The following is a 17,370-nucleotide window of genomic DNA, read 5'->3' as shown; positions in this document are numbered from 1 at the left end:
GAAGTTGATTCAACGCCTTACATTCATTTGTTAACAATATTCGGTTTTTGTTAACATTTCTTCTTAAAATTTAAAATTTATTATTTAAAAACTGAAACACTTGTATTGATATAAATTATTAATAAAAATTATTTCGAGTGTTTCCTTTTATTGATTCTATTATTTGATTTTTGATTGTGTCGAATCGTTTAATTCCTGTATATAAATAACGATATACTATACTTAATACTTAACGAACACAATACATTTAACACAGGTAATTAACAAAATTTGAACAACACTTCTTGCACTGTTCACTGTAAATAACGAATAATCGTTATATTAATTATTTGCATTGACTTTTGTGTCGTATTTAATAGTTAACTCGTTCGACTTTACGAACGTACCCGCTCTCGCTGCGTAAAGAAACGCGGCCGACCTGACCTCTCTCGCCATCCGCCCCATTGTGGACCTAGCCGAATCTATAATGAACTTGCTAAAAGAGGCCGAGGGTGTACTATAGATTACTCCCTATGGAATTTCAGGACTTTGATTATATATTTGAACTCAGGGGATCGAGACGAGTTCAACGGTACCCTATTTTTGGACCGGAGACGAAAAATAAAAAAGTTATCACACTTTTTAAGTTACCATACTTTTTTAATGCTCTCATGCAGACGGCACCGTAGTTGCTAGTATTGCCATCTTGCGGTAAAGTCTGCAAACCGTAACGTCGGACTACGGTTGTCTCCCGGAGCGTTAAACACGCGATACGAGAGCGGAGAGAGCGACGCGACTTTCGATCATCGCGCGATCGCATTTCGGTTAATGTTACTTATGGCAGCGAACATGGCGGCCCGACTGACTTCTCGTATGGGCGCCACCACACGCCGCCATGTGCTAAACTAGTGATCGATTCACGGTAGTTCTTGAACAAAGTAAAAAAAGGGGGAAACGTCTACTAAAGGCAATTTTAACGGCAAGCGACGGGACTCCCGATCGCGATAGCGAGGCCGACTTAGCGGAGAGCGACGCGACTCCCTATCATCGCGCGATCGCCGGAAAAAAGTATGATAACTGTTTTATTTTTCGTCTCCGGTCCAAAAGTAGAGTATCGTTGAACTCGTCTCGGTCCCCTGAGTTCAGATATATTCGACCCGTTCGGATTCGATCCCGGGTCCCCCAGAGAGGTGACAGCCTACCGCTCTGGGGGACCCGGGATCGAATCCAAACGGGTCGAATAATCCCCAGGAATTTTTCGGGGGGTGGCCCATTCGGATATGTCGGGCCCCGTCCCTCACCACCCGGTCGCCCCATTGTGGGCCTGGCCGAAGGTGGCAGCCTACCGCTCTGGGGGACCCGGGATCGAATCCGAACGGGTCGAATAATCCCCAGGAATTTTTCGGGGGGTGGTCCGTTCGGATATGTCGGGCCCCGTCCCTCACCACCCGGTCGCCCCATTGTGGGCCTGGCCGAACCCATAATGGGCCTTCTAAAAGAGGCCCTCTTAGTGCCCACAGGGCGGAAAGAGTTAAAAAAAAAAAAAAAGGGGCGGAAAGAGTTAAAAAAAAGAAAAAAAAAAGATATATACCCAAACACACGAAATTCCATAGGGAGTAATCTATAGTATACCCGAGGCCGACAGAGCGGAGAATTAAAAAGAAAAAAAAAACTTTTAACACGTATTTTAAACTGAAAGCTCGATGCGAACATTATCTTCAAAAAGTATAAAATTAATTATTCCGAGAGATTAATTTTTAAAAATAAAATATGTAAAGAATCAAATAGCGTTATGTCTAAAACACAGCATCACAGCATTTAGTTTTATTATTATTATTATTATTTCTTAGTAGGAAGTTGGCAACGTTCATTTTGTCTTTATTTGCCGCTAGAGGGCATCGTTGTTTCCCGGAAAACCGGAAGACACGAGGTTTATAGTTTGAAAGGTGACGATCTGTGTCTAATCCGATCTCGCCAGTCAATTGATCACTAGAAGATTATTCTCCGATCGTTATATAGATTCGGCACTCGTAACTTACAGCGAAGTTTATGTAGAGTATCTAATCGATTTTATAGCAAAATGTTGGAAGTTATTAATGATTACCAGACTTTATGCCAATTAAAGTTTGAAGGGGAAATTCCCGTGACAAAGTATCAATCGAAAAAGACGGGATTGAAAATATGTATTTGCGAAATGGAAGGACCTATCGTCAGCGGTTACCTGACCTTTGGTAAGTTCTATTTTACAATTTTGTGTATACAGTATATGAGAAAGAATTCAGAAGATTATTTTTAGATTCTTTGCATTTTTCTGGATTTCAATTATTTTCCAGTATAAACTCCGGTAAAATTTAAAACGTTGATTGGTAATGTCGGCAGCCGTAATGTCATCAACATTCTGTTTAAACTGTGGCCATATTGGTAAGTTGTGAACTCTTAATGAAGAGTTTCCCGCCCGTCCTAGAATTGTACGAACAAAAAGTCAAAGGAACCGTATCCATACGTGCGATCCTTCCCGAGATATTCCCCTCTAAAGGTCGGTTTCTATCGTGTATGAGTATACTGCCCATTCTCCGTGTTCCACATTTGTAAATACAGTAGAATCTGGTTGCTGTAATCAGATATTATCAATTGTTTAATGTTATCAAAATTAGTAGGACCAAAACTGAAAGTTAAAATACACTGTGAAAACTTAGCTTATTATAACTGGCTCTGTTATTGTCGTCATTACCTGCAGGTCTACAGGCAGTTTTAGTTCGTTTTCAGACTATCAGCCTCAATATATGGCAGATAAATAGTGATCTTTAGTTATCATTATCAGTCTATATCATTATCTTTAAACATTAATCATTTTAGGTTCTTTTCAGTTAATGGGATGCCAGATGATCACAAAAGACTATTGCATTTAACAATTTAGCCCACGTGACTCTGCTAGCTTAGAGTATCCTGCTTGGCTGTTCGTAGAGTACTTGATTTTATAGGGAAGTGTGGGGGCTCATCCCCAACCGGGTGCTGAGGTGGGAGTGATAGCGAGCACCGATGTGCACATCTATATGCAAACCATGTAGAAAAGGCAGTATACTGTTAAAAACTGATCTTTGGAGACAAATATTGTAAAGGGTTAGCAATTCTGGGGATGGTGTGAAACTTCTCATTCAGAGCTTGAATCTTACTCATTGCTGTACAGTACATATTGGCTGGCATCTCATTAACCAAAAAGTATCTCATTTTAATACTTATTTCATGACAATATGAGGGGTACTGTAATATACTTATCGGTATACAGGTTTTCTCTTTGTAAAGAAAATAAAACTATGCAATTGAAAAAATTTATTCTGCACATTTTCCCTTGAGCTCCACATACTTATGACTGTTTTTAACTTTAATCGATCCAAGAAATGTTTGTTTTCTGCAAACCACTTGTCTGCAGTTAATGTGACCTTCTTGGTTCTAGTAAATATCCCTTGAATGTTTCTTGATGTTAGGAAAGGCGTAGTCTGAAGGGGGACCAAATTAGATGATTAGGTCTAGTGTTTCAAAACTTTAAAGTGAAGCTCTTCCAATTTCTGGTGCATGATGTCCATCTTATGAGGCGTGGCATTGTCTTGAAATAAGACACTTTTCAAAAGCTTGTCTCGACGTTTGGAGACCAGTTGCTGCTTCCGTTTTTCAAGAAGTACAGCACAGAACTTTGCCATAATGGTTGCGCTCTTTTCCAGCTAGTCTACGAGCAAACTTCCATTTTAGTCCCAGAAGACAGATTCCAATAATTTGCTTGTTGACTTCTGTCTTTAATGTTTTTTGGATGTAAGAAACTGCTGTCTCCATTCTTTGGATCGTTCTTCGGTCTCTTGATTATATATATGGATTCAAGTTTTATCCATAGTTATGAAATGATTCAAAAATCCTACAAGATATTGCTAAAATTAGTCCGGAATACCAATTTTAGCAAGATTCTGTAAGCTTTTTCCAAAAACTCTTGTGAAGTAACCACTTGATCAGTCAGCGTTTGAGACATTTGACTGAGAGCTTTTTCACATCTAAAATATTATGAATATATAATATATTTATATAGTCAACTCATTCTTAGATATCATCAGGGTTGCTGTTATCCTTTTACCAGATATTATTTTATTGTCTAGGATTGAATGAAATTTGCATTTTATGTAATTTTCACATGAGTTAGTTACCCTGAATGTTGTTTATCTTAAACTATAGCCTATAATGATTGTCTAGGCCAATTTCTTAGAATTGTACTTACTTTAAATGCTTCAACATTACAAATATACGAGAGTTATGTTGTATTGAATTTATGGAAGTTTTGACTAAGATGATGTAGTGAATCATTAGCAGGTGTGCAGTACAGTCATACAATACATACATGATAGTCTGAATTAAATTCCTTTTATATTTCAGTGTTGATTGTATTTGTTTTTGTTATAGTTAAATAGTTATAAAGATAGTTAGGAATACATGAATTAATGTATGGAATCTTCCATAAGTTATATAATGCTATTTTATACAGTAATTTTCAACTTTCAACCCTGTAACATTCCATAACATGTTATACCTTGTCCTTAAAAACACTGCATTTAGTCCAGCTACTAATCTTTTGTACAGAATTCAAAAGCTTCCACTCAATGCTACAATCGCTACAAAGAAACAAATTAATTTGTATTGTGTATTACTGTTTTAAACTTTCTTTTATGAATTACAGTGTAAGTAAAATAGGATATTAACTTAAAGGTTTGCCTCAGATAATGCAAAACTTGCAAAACTTTAGTTAATCGAGGCTTGGATAATCAGGATTCTATTGTATTTAATTTTTTATTTTAAACAATTACTTAATATTGCCATTAACTCAAAAACTGATTAACTTTTGTCATGCTTACAAATAAATTTAATAGATGATAAAAGAAATATTCTTGATGACGAAATTATTTATCAATTACAATATTTATTTATTTCCATTCTTGTCATGGATCCAAAGACAAAATGATCCTATTCCTTCTTAATGTCTCCCTTTGTACCTTTACATGCAAGCATGGCAAGGACCACCCTTCTCATCCATATATTTCTCGCAAAACAAGTGAAAGAAGAAATAAAGAAAGGAATAAAAAACAAAGGGTTAGACCAATGTTAATATAATTAAAATAAAATAATGGTGGCTATCATCATATTAAAAACATTTTCCTGTTTTGTAGTACAAATGTATTCATCATTGAGAAAATATGTTATGTGAATGTAACACTATATTCAATTAATGGCAATAACAATGATGGGGCAGGTTAAATTAGGCTATGTTTCAGAATCAACAATGATTAATTATTCTTTTTTAATTAAAAAAATAATTTAAAAAATTTTTGATATTATCTTATTTATAATAAGATAATATCAAAAATCTTGATATATATCTTATTTGAATTAATTTTATTTTTAATACTGGAATCTATTTTTATATCAGCTTGCTTCTGTTTAATTTCAAAATAATATACTTGTCCTATAAAGTTATGTTTAATATATAATTCATAAAATTGCAGTGAATTAATTTTATTGGCTAACTATTATTACTACTATCCAGAACCTATAACCGGTGCATAATACGTATATACTATATATATAGTGCTGTTGACAAATGTTTTTGAGCTGTCGCTTCGCTCTTCCTCAGGTCAATTGGTTTCCTGGACGGAGTGTACGTCGTTTAGTGGGTCAGGTGTCTTTCCGGTGAAGTGCTTTCTCCTTGCCATGCTTGGTTGTGTGCTGGATGGGGGGTTGGCATCCAAAAGGGATTGACAGGCCCGACACAGAGTCGTCTCCTCCTGGTCGACACACATGGCTGCCCGTTGGTGTTGTAGATGGCCGTGGCCTCTAGCCACCTGAGATACTCTTGGTGGGGTGTGTTGACTATAATAGCAGCTTTTTCAAACTGCACCTCTATCTTCGGATCCGACGCATATGCGGCTAGGGCTGGATATGTGTCAACCAGAAGGAGATGACTACTCTGTCTCAGGACTGGCAATCCCTTTTGGATGCCAACCCCCTATAAACCCCCCATCCAGCACACAACCACGCATGGCAATGAGGAAGCACTTCACCGGAAAGACACCTGACCCCACTAAACGACGTACACTCTATCCAGGAAACCAGTTGACCTGAGGAAAAGTGAAGTGATAGCTTGAAAACGTTTGTCAACTGCACTATATGTATAGTATATACGTGTTATGCACTGGTTATAGGTTCTGGATAGTAGTGATTTCACCCTGGTGCTGCAATCAGAGAAATTTTTTTGAATTGTGTAACTATTATTGATTTCATTTCAAGTAGATTACTTTTTATAACAAAATAAATTAAATTAACTGAAGAAAATGCCAATATATTGTACACATCATACGAGAAGGTTAGTTCAAGAAGGATATAAATCCGTAGACCCATGTTTCGTGATATACAAAAAGATCTCTGCTACATCTGAAGTATTTGACATTGAATTTTCCTTGGTGGCCCACAGAGATCATATACAGGATTTATGTCCCACAAAATCTGCCCAATAGGTGAATGTTGTGGTGTAACTGTGCAAAACCTCCGTACATATATCCTTACGTTGCGCATAAGGATTCCAGTCAATGCTAATACACTTCTGATTCGGCATTACGAGCATTTATTCGACATATTGTTATCCAAAATGTATTTTTTGGTTTTTGAAATTTTTTCAAAGAATTAGCAAATTATTTAACTTGTAGATTTCATTAATTATTGCTTTCAAGACAAAACTATACCTTTTGAATCAAAGTGATTAGATTAATGAATTATCTAATTCTGACTATCCATGAGTTTCCAGGGAAGGTTTACGTATTTTCCTGTACTGTAGCGCTGCCGTCGTGCCACCATTAAGATAAACTGCAAGAACTACAGAATGGAGAATATAATTGATTTTGAAATTACAAGTAGAAATTCGTTTATAACTCCCACTTAGTAATCATAAGTGTTTTTATATTTTAAATTATAAAGACATGTGTTTAAATTTTTTCTAATGTAAAGAAAAAGTGTGCTACATGCATTGTGGGGAAATATCTTTTAAAATTGGTAAAAATTTAAAGTAAAATTAAGTAAACCTAAATCCTATTTTTTTGTTTCTAGAAAATAATTGGCAAAATCGGCTTCTGTAATTTTACTAATATTCCACTGTTATTATCTATTGGGAAATATTTATATTGCCATTTAATTTGTAAAGAAGCCCAAGATATTCACAGAATATCATAGAATTAAGTCTAATGCAAAATTTTTGGATTTTTGCATAGTTTCTTCTACAAACTTGTATTTTTAATTTATTTTCGTCAATTAGTGCTATAAAATTGTGGAATAATGACACGAGAGAATGCCATTTTTGGAAAATCCACCAACATTTGAAATCTTATTAAAAGTAAAGTCTATGATTACTAAGAAATGCTTAATTATGACTTGACTTTAATAATTATTTTCCAAGTAGTAAAGTAGGTGAAATTTTAATTAATTAATAAATTGTCACAAAATACTTGTCACTGTACAGCCATCACAAACCCTATCTGCAAGTAATAATTTTGTACTGGACTTGTTTATCTTATGATGGCAAAGTTCTTTATCTAGCTGGATGTAAATGCATGGCTGGTTACCCATTCTCTTCGTAAATATTCATCACATGAATGTAACCGGAACAATTGAATATGTGGACATTTTCGATGCATCATGTTTTCATGTACGTTTCATACAGCTTCAAACCATTTATAAAGAACACTCTGACCATTATGGCAGCCAACCACTGTACAATGTTTACCTGAATTGGTTTTATAAGGCATGTCACTAATGAAAAACTAAAAATTGCACACCTACACTAATAACCGGCAGTATCTTAATGGCTGCCAAGACATATGTCCTCGTGTGGCAGGATTCAAAAACACATTCTGGAAACTTGTGGATATAGAGAAAATAATTGCAAAAAAAATCCCAACGTTATACTAAACAAATAAATAGGTCTTCTTAGTGCCCTTAGATATTTAGTAAATGTAATTAGGTAGAAAATGTGAGATTGCTGATTTAGAGGCTATTAATCGAATAAATTTTCAATTTTATTTAAAAATTAGAAATAATATTTTGTGACCTTTATTAAATTTTATCTCACAGGATGTTAATACTTTCATTTTGTAAAACAAAGGAAGTTGATTTCCTGTTAAAAGATGAGTCGAAATTGCCTCATTTATGGACTTGGCCGATTACCAGTCGGTCGTCCCTATAAAAAGGGGCTACTTTGGCACCAAAAGCGCACAGTTCTATGAAGTCCAGAATACGCCATACTGTAACTAAGTGCAGTTCATCAGAGGTATAATCAGAACCTGAACCAGCCACACAAAACTAGAAGAAGGCAAGTCCATGGAAGGATAGAAGCCATTCTTATGTGTAGATAGGCAGTGAGCCATATATAGTTAGGTAGATCGTCGGAAGATTTATCTATAACCAAACTGACCACATAATAAAAGATACGACTGATCTAAATTCGTGATACAGTCTTACTAAGGAAGAAACCCTTGAGGTATTATAATTGATAGATGGTTGTAAACTCTCTCCGTGCATGTAGGGTTAAATATAGCGCTAATAGATTAATTTTAGTTCGTTCATAATTAGTTAATTTCCATGCCTCTTATCGTATTTTATTGGAATTCATCTGTTTATTTTACTATGTATATCTTGTAATTATTCTAGCTTAAGTCTCAATAAATATAATCTTTGTTTTAATTAGAAATTTGACTTGGAATAATTCGTTGATCGCTCACATCATTTTGCGAGTCGATTACTCACGCATGGTTATCCGAGTCCTAAAACCGATAACCTGGTGTCAGACCTGACCGGAAGAGGTGATTTAGCAATCATCGCTTTCGATATAATATATCTCACTCAATAGAACGTCCCTCCGCCCCGCCGCTCTCAACTTGGCCATTCTTATATGACAACCAAAAGATTTGTTTTACAACGGATACTCGATTAAGTGATAGAGTTAATCATAGTCATTCCCTACCCTCGATTACGGCTTTCACAAAAATATTTCCAGGAAGTTTTTTTACCTGTTGAATTATTGTAAAAAGAAAAACAAGGTTTGATAAGGGTGCATTGAACAGCAAAACTTTCCTATTTGAAAATCTGGCAACATATACTATTCTGTTGCACTGACGATAATGCCCATGGACTTGTACCCTTCTTATCCTGTCACTTTCCCATATTGGGTTTATGAATCATTTGCTTGCAAGACTTGGTCAGGCTTGTCCTCAATACTGAACATAAGACAGGTGGTTGGTTCTCCAAGAAATTCTCCAGCTCACAAATGCATTGCTGTGTGCAACTCTTTCACTTCAAAAATGGTCCAAGTTCTTGATCATCTCATATATCAGATATGGCATCGTGTGGCTATTTTTTCTTTCTGATGTTGAAAGGCGAGCAGTTTGACAGTATTCTGAAGGCTTTGACAGAGGCTATTTTGACCATCTCAAAGGAAGGCTTTTGGCAGAGTTTTCTAAAGCTATATGACTGTTGTAAATATTGTACTTTTTCGAGAGGGATATATTTTAAAATAAATAAATAAAAATTTATGATTATACCTTATAGTGTGAGTTTTAATGAAAGTTTGAACTTTTGAACAGACCTTGTATGTTCAATTTTCAATATTGACAAGAAGACAAGAATTGTCTTGAAAATCACATAATAGCGAGGTTGAGGCCGAAGTTTTCAACGCAAAAACGTGTACGTCAGACGTTCAGCGTCACTTTCCTGTAAGCGTAGATGTTTGACAATGGCATTTGGAAAGTCGGTGGAATCATGCTTGACGTTCCAAACGCCATTGTCAAACTTCTAGGCTTACAGGAAAGAGGCGCTGAATGTCCAACGTACACATTTTCGCGTTGAAAACTTTGGCCCGAACCTCGCTAATTATAATAAATTGAATTTCTTTGTAAAATAGGGCTGGCGGAAATACAGTAATAACAACGTAAAACACGTAAACAGATAATAAAAATATCTTCTTTACTCGCCATGTCCAATCACATGTAAAGAAGATATTTTTATTATCTGTTTACGTGTTTTACGTTGTTATTACTGTATTTCCGCCAGCCCTATTTTACAAAGAAATCTTATATTTTTAATTGTGAAGAGATTGTCACCTGTGGACATTTTAGACTGTTTTACATAATTTGGCAGAGGCGTAGCCTCTAAAGAAAGGTCGTCTCTGCTGTGGAGAATAGTTTGTTCCTGGTGATTGGACATGGCGAAGTAAAGAAGATATTATTATCTTTAATAAATTAAGACATAGTCGCTCTGGAAACATTTTTTACTTTCCTAGATGATCTCCATTTTTTCTTTTGTTCTAGAACGATTTTTCTTATAGATGACCGGACCTTTCTTTAGAGGCTACTCAGCCATCCAATATTTAAAAAAAGTTCTTTAAAAACAAGGTTAATCCAATTAAAATTATAAAAAATAATTTCTTAAAAATTGGGAAATGGGATCTTACGACGTCCTTTCTTACATCCATGTCCATTCGGGAGTTCGGGCCTTTATCCACTCAAAAATGCGCTGGAAAATGTAGATTTTTTGACTCGATCCCTCTGGCGACGATTTTCCATTTTAAGTTTTTCGAAGTTCGTCGGATGTTAAATTTTTGTTTAATAAATTAAGACATAGTCGCTCTGGAAACATTTTTTACTTTCCTAGATGATCTCCATTTTTTCTTTTGTTCTAGAACGATTTTTCTTATAGATGACCGGACCTTTCTTTAGAGGCTACTCAGCCATCCAATATTTAAAAAAAGTTCTTTAAAAACAAGGTTAATCCAATTAAAATTATAAAAAATAATTTCTTAAAAATTGGGAAATGGGATCTTACGACGTCCTTTCTTACATCCATGTCCATTCGGGAGTTCGGGCCTTTATCCACTCAAAAATGCGCTGGAAAATGTAGATTTTTTGACTCGATCCCTCTGGCGACGATTTTCCATTTTAAGTTTTTCGAAGTTCGTCGGATGTTAAATTTTTGTTTAATAAATTAAGACATAGTCGCTCTGGAAACATTTTTTACTTTCCTAGATGATCTCCATTTTTTCTTTTGTTCTAGAACAATTTTTCTTATAGATGACCGGACCTTTCTTTAGAGGCTACTCAGCCATCCAATATTTAAAAAAAGTTCTTTAAAAACAAGGTTAATCCAATTAAAATTATAAAAAATAATTTCTTAAAAATTGGGAAATGGGATCTTACGACGTCCTTTCTTACATCCATGTCCATTCGGGAGTTCGGGCCTTTATCCACTCAAAAATGCGCTGGAAAATGTAGATTTTTTGACTCGATCCCTCTGGCGACGATTTTCCATTTTAAGTTTTTCGAAGTTCGTCGGATGTTAAATTTTTGTTTAATAAATTAAGACATAGTCGCTCTGGAAACATTTTTTACTTTCCTAGATGATCTCCATTTTTTCTTTTGTTCTAGAACAATTTTTCTTATAGATGACCGGACCTTTCTTTAGAGGCTACTCAGCCATCCAATATTTAAAAAAAGTTCTTTAAAACAAGGTTAATCCAATTAAAATTATAAAAAATAATTTCTTAAAAATGGAAATTGCGAAAAACTTAAAATGGAAAATCGTCGCCAGAGGGATCGAGTCAAAAAATCTACATTTTCCAGCGCATTTTTGAGTGGATAAAGGCCCGAACTCCCGAATGGACATGGATGTAAGAAAGGACGTCGTAAGATCCCATTTCCCAATTTTTAAGAAATTATTTTTATAATTTTAATTGGATTAACCTTGTTTTTAAAGAACTTTTTTTAAATATTGGATGGCTGAGTAGCCTCTAAAGAAAGGTCCGGTCATCTATAAGAAAAATCGTTCTAGAACAAAAGAAAAAATGGAGATCATCTAGGAAAGTAAAAAATGTTTCCAGAGCGACTATGTCTTAATTTATTAAACAAAAATTTAACATCCGACGAACTTTGAAAAAAAAAAAAAAAAATATTATTATCTGTTTACGTGTTTTACGTTGTTATTATAATAAATTGAAATCCTTGAAATTTATTATCTGTATTGTATTTTGTAAGTTGAAATTTTGTTGCGAAATTTAATCACATATAGTAAATTTCTATTAATTCAAAGCCAGATAATGTGAATTTCATAAATTATACTGTCATTTCCCATTTTATGTTAGAATTATTAGTACTTGAATTAATTCAGAATTTTGAAACTCGTCAAGTTAATTCAAGCAAAAATAAATTGCACTATGGACTATAAATGGTGTCTACAAATAAATATGTCCTTAATAGAATTTTCCTGGAATTCCAACTTCATTGTCCTAGAGATCTAATATCATTTTACGACACTTTTATTAATAATAAACTTAGTAAAATAGATATAAATTTTATGGGCTTTCAGTCAATATGATAAAAAAAAAATCATAAAAGTGAAATGAAGATAATAAATAATAAAAATTTATTACATTTATAGCGTCATTTGTTATGCGTTCATTTTGAAATAGGAAGAATTGACTTTATTTTCTTGTTTAGATGAATATTTTATAAAATTAAAACTGTTTTCTTTACCAATAATTCATATCTAATTTATATAATTTTTAATTTTTTAAGTTTTCATTTCTAATGTAAGCAAATAATTTAATATTTAATTATAAATTTAAAAACTACTATTTTACTAGAATCTGTCATGTTTGCTAGGTAAAATTAGCATTCGGTACATTGTACAGTACATAGGCACTAGTGAGGTTGAGGCCGAAGTTTTAAACGCAAAAACGCATACGTCAGACGTTCGGCGCCGCTTTCCCGTAAGCCTAGAAGTTTGACAGTGGTGTTTGGAAAGTCGGTGGAATCGTGCTCGACATTCCAAACGCCATCGTCAAACTTCTAGGCTTACAGGAAAGTGGCGCCGAATGTCCGATGTACATGTTTTCGCATTTAAATCTTTGGCCTCAACCTCACTACTAAGAACTCAAACCCTGCCTCTGGAGTTTGCATCCACCGAATTGACTCAGAGGCAAATTTTATGTCATATTTATCGAAGAAAAAATATTTTGTTTTTCTTTTTCATAAAAGTTATAATTCTTGAATTTTTAACACATTTCTGATAATTCAAACACCATGTCAAATAAAACTTGTATGCCCTTCGGAATTCATATTAACAAGCATTTATCGCATATCCAAAAAACTAATTTAAAGGCATTAAAAGTTTATAAATAATAATCAATGAGGATTATTTTAATTATTCGGTATTTAGAATTTTTAATTTTATATAAATAAATATACATTTTATAAAACTGTTACTACTGTTTTGTGTAAAAATATTTTCTAAATTATTTTTTATAGCCACCGAGGCATATGATGATGATGGTTTGCCTCATACTCTGGAACATCTCACATTTATGGGTAGTGAACTATATCCTTTCAAGGTAATTATAAAAAATATATTTTTTATTAAAAATTGAATTTATTAACATGTAATTATGATATATTTACTACGTGAAAAGTTTAACTAAATAGTTCAGATTTAAAAGATTAAAAAAAGAAATATTAGAATTACATTCTTCTTTAACTGCACTAATTAATAATTCTGTCTCGACACCTATCAACCTTTAAAACTCAGCTTTTTAAATCTAATTCCAAACGTTTTCGGTCTTTTTAAAAGGCCTTCTTCAGGAATACAAATCGAAATGATTCTTTCTTTAACTGACTGTTTGTTCTGGAACATTATAAATTTTTAACTTTAAATTTAACTGCGCAGGCTCGTATATAAATATCTATAAACGGTGTGATACTCGTACCAATGTACATAATAAATATATAAATAAATATAATATATGAATAAATAAATAATTAGCCGCTCGTCTCTTAATTATTATTCAAAATTACACTCGCTCTCCATGCGGCTGGTATTTTACTGGACTCTCTAAAATTTATTGCGAGTCCTTCTTGGTACGTCTTATATATCTGCCATGCCTCCGCATATTTCAAGAGCCTCTTGTCCTGGATCTTTTGTATTATTTTAGCCCTTTGCCAATCCACAGTGACTTCCACCAGCCCTTTGTCAATCCACAGTTTGTGTAGGCTCTCTTTATTAATGCCCAGAATGCTGCTATTTTATAAGGTGCTGGGTCGTGTGAGTTCCATGGTATAAATAGCAACACTGCAGCAAACCACAAGATAGAATTAAACAATTAGAGTATGTAAAAGAGCTAGCCAGGCAGTGCGGTATCTACCAAAATACAATAAGAGCCATCATTAGCAAAACAAGGATAGACAATATAGATAAGGATGAGCGGGAAAAAATGAAAGAATACACGGTTATGGACTACATGGTTCCTTTAAGCAATATTTACAACGAAATAGGAACAACAACAAACAAGAAAATAATTTTTAAAAGGAATCCCACAGTTTACCAAATAATATGCAATGACAAGGAAGAATTAGACCAGAGCTCGATTCCAGTGGTATATAGGATTCCGGTACAAGATGAAAGGAGACATACAGAGCTATACTACATTGGGGCAACAGGAAGATCGTTAAAAGAAAGACCGAAAAAGCATGAAAGGAACGTACGTAATGAGCAACCGGTCACGGCCCTAGCAACGTATGCTATTGCAGACCCGGCAGGAAGTCACTGTGGATTGGCAAAGGGCTAAAATAATACAAAAGATCCAGGACAAGAGGCACTTGAAATATGCGGAGGCATGGCAGATATATAAGACGTACCAAGAAGGACTCGCAATAAATTTTAGAGAGTCCAGTAAAATACCAGCCGCATGGAGAGTGAGTCTAATTTTGAATAATAATTAAGAGACGAGCGGCTAATTATTTATTTATTCATATATTATATTTATTTATATATTTATTATGTATATTGGTACGAGTACCACACCGTTTATAGATATTTATATACGAGCCTGCGCAGTTAAATTTAAAGTTAAAAATTTATAATGTTCCAGAACAAACAGTCAGTTAAAGAAAGAATCATTTCGATTTGTATTCATGAAGAAGGCCTTTTAAAAAGATCGAAAACGTTTGGAATTAGAATTAAAAGCCTGCATTTTAAAAGTTGATAGGTGTCGAGATGGAACTATTAGAATTAGCTGGTTTGCAGCATTACACTTAGTAATGGCACAAATTAAAAGTACTAAATTTACCACAATACAAACTTCAATGAAATGCAATTAGTCTTAATTGATTAGAGAATTTAACAGAAGAAATAATTAACCTTAATCTGCACACTTAAAATTTGCATAAAATAATTCCAAGATCCGAACTGACCAGCACGTATGAAGCATACTTTGTTGGTAGTAGACAGAAAAGTCATCATATTCCATGATAAAGAAATGACCATAACTGATACTTTAAAATTATTGAGCAGAGTGTAAGTGGAGTTCTGCATAAGTCGAAGTGTTTTGTTTGGATCAAAATTTAAAGGAACTGCATGACCAACAAACATAATTTTTTGCAAATATGTACAACTTGGCAAGGCCAATGCCACGAGAAAGCCAGTATTTTGAAAATCGAGGTCAAAGTTTGCCATCGAAAGTATACGAGCCGATTGCTGGTTGTGTAATATGTATCGGTCAAGTGTTCGACTGTCGTCAATTACATTTACCTCCACGACAATTTTTAATTTTAGATTTAGATTAGTTTTAAACTCTTTTTCGTGTGGTTTTAGTTTTTTAAGCCACATAGCTCAGTTCTGTTTTCCTATAAAATACATAGTTAGAAAAGTGAAAATTTTAATATTCTACTTTTCTAACTATGAAGTGTATATTAAAGTACATATTTAACAGTTCTATGCACTTGATACCAATGTGTATTCCGAGAAAAACATTCAGAATACTTATTATTATTCTTACATATGTATTATATTTTTCCTTGATTCTATGACATAAATTTAGACACAATATCTCTGAAATCAGGATGTATCTTATAGTTGATATCAGAAGAAACTTTTCCAGTTTAATAATTGCAGTAGAACAAGTAGCATAGTTATCTTTCTTACAAGAGAGCAAATTTAATTTTATCATATTCTTTCATTCATTTGTCAGTTTAGTTTTGTGCATTGTGGATATACTATAAATATTGAATTCAATTAAAATATTTTGAAAAGGATTACGTTAATCATTTTAAACTCGTGACGTTTCACTGTTCATTGTTTGAAAATTATCACTGCAAACTTTACTCACTCAAGGTCATTCAATTTATATTATTCAAAAATCCTCCAAAAATCCAGCAATTATCATACACATACGAAAAAAAATCACGTATATACGATAGATTGTCAAGTGATTTGTTTCATTAATTAATAACTTGACGATATATTGACAAATAATTGCAAAAAGGTTAACGTCGAAAAAAATTCAACGTGGAATGACATGCGACAGAAAAAATACAGTAGAATGTCAATTATTCAAATGTCGATCGACCGAAACGTCAATTAACCGAAAGCTTTCCAGTCGGACTGTGTCGGGACGTGTGTCGTGCCGAATCGAACGTTTTTGATACTAGATTTACTTCTAAAGTATAATTTTTTTTTGTACAAAATAAAGAAATAATTTTTAACAATACAATAGCCACGCTTATAAAAATTTTTGTTAGGTTTAACATCGCCGAAAGTTCAACGCGAAGCAACACACAACAGAGAAAAATTTCAACGTAGAATATATTAATATACTATTATTGGAATATACTAATATACTATATTAATAATGTATTTTTCGTACATAATCGGTTATTTGAAAAATCGATTTTCCGAACAGCCCCAGTTCCCAATTGATTCAGATAATCGACGTTCTATTGTATTCAACATCAGTTAGGTTAAAATTGATAGGTTATCTTGGAATTGAATAAATATGCTAAACAGGATCTTTTATTTTCTATGCCATTGTTACAGAAGCAGCTAATATTTTCTATTACTTTTGTGGTCTTAAGGCTGATAATTTTTTTTTGTTTTGTGTTTGCCTGAATAGTTTTAAAATTAAATTCATTACTATCTCATTAGATAATAATTAAAATCTCTTTTAGGGTGTCTTGGACCATTTAGCAAATCGTTGCCTGGCCTCGAGTACAAATGCTTTTACTGCCGTCGACTATACGAGTTACACGATGAGTACTATTGGACCGGAAGGATTTTTGAATTTATTACCTATTTATATGGATCATGTGCTATATCCACTTCTTACTGTAAGTATTTGCTACCATATTTTTTTTTTTTTACGACAAATATACTGTATGTTAATGTATATTTAATGTAATTTTAAAATTTTAAATTTAATTTCAAATGAAGTAAAACTCAAGAAATTTTATATATTTGTCTGAACGATGGAAGTTTTAATATAATTTTTATTGT

The 17,370-nt window shown here is 33.6% G+C and overlaps 1 protein-coding gene and 1 long non-coding RNA gene across 2 annotated transcripts in view; one reads left to right on the top strand and one right to left on the bottom strand.

Moving 5' to 3' along the window:
* The first annotated feature begins 1,877 nt into the window (after positions 1-1,877).
* LOC136971286 (uncharacterized protein C05D11.1-like) overlaps positions 1,878-17,370 on the top strand; it is a 41,212-nt gene continuing 25,719 nt past the window's right edge. Inside the window, exons 1-3 of the mRNA XM_067265748.1 lie at positions 1,878-2,210; positions 13,356-13,438; positions 17,046-17,204. Of these exons, the coding sequence (XP_067121849.1) occupies positions 2,060-2,210; positions 13,356-13,438; positions 17,046-17,204 (393 nt within the window). The 5' untranslated portion in view covers positions 1,878-2,059. The remainder of the gene's footprint in view (positions 2,211-13,355; positions 13,439-17,045; positions 17,205-17,370) is intronic.
* LOC136971300 (uncharacterized) lies at positions 11,049-11,546 on the bottom strand. Its single transcript, XR_010880137.1, has 2 exons — positions 11,250-11,546; positions 11,049-11,177 (listed from the first exon to the last, which is right to left on the bottom strand). It is a non-coding gene; the product is annotated as an uncharacterized lncRNA (long non-coding RNA).

This window comes from Centruroides vittatus, unplaced genomic scaffold, assembly GCF_030686945.1.
Source record: "Centruroides vittatus isolate TY-2023 unplaced genomic scaffold, ASM3068694v2 contig_2433, whole genome shotgun sequence".
NCBI lineage: Eukaryota > Metazoa > Arthropoda > Arachnida > Scorpiones > Buthidae > Centruroides > Centruroides vittatus.
The sequence above is the reverse complement of the archived record's forward strand: the minus strand, read 5'-3'. Positions and strand labels throughout refer to the sequence as shown.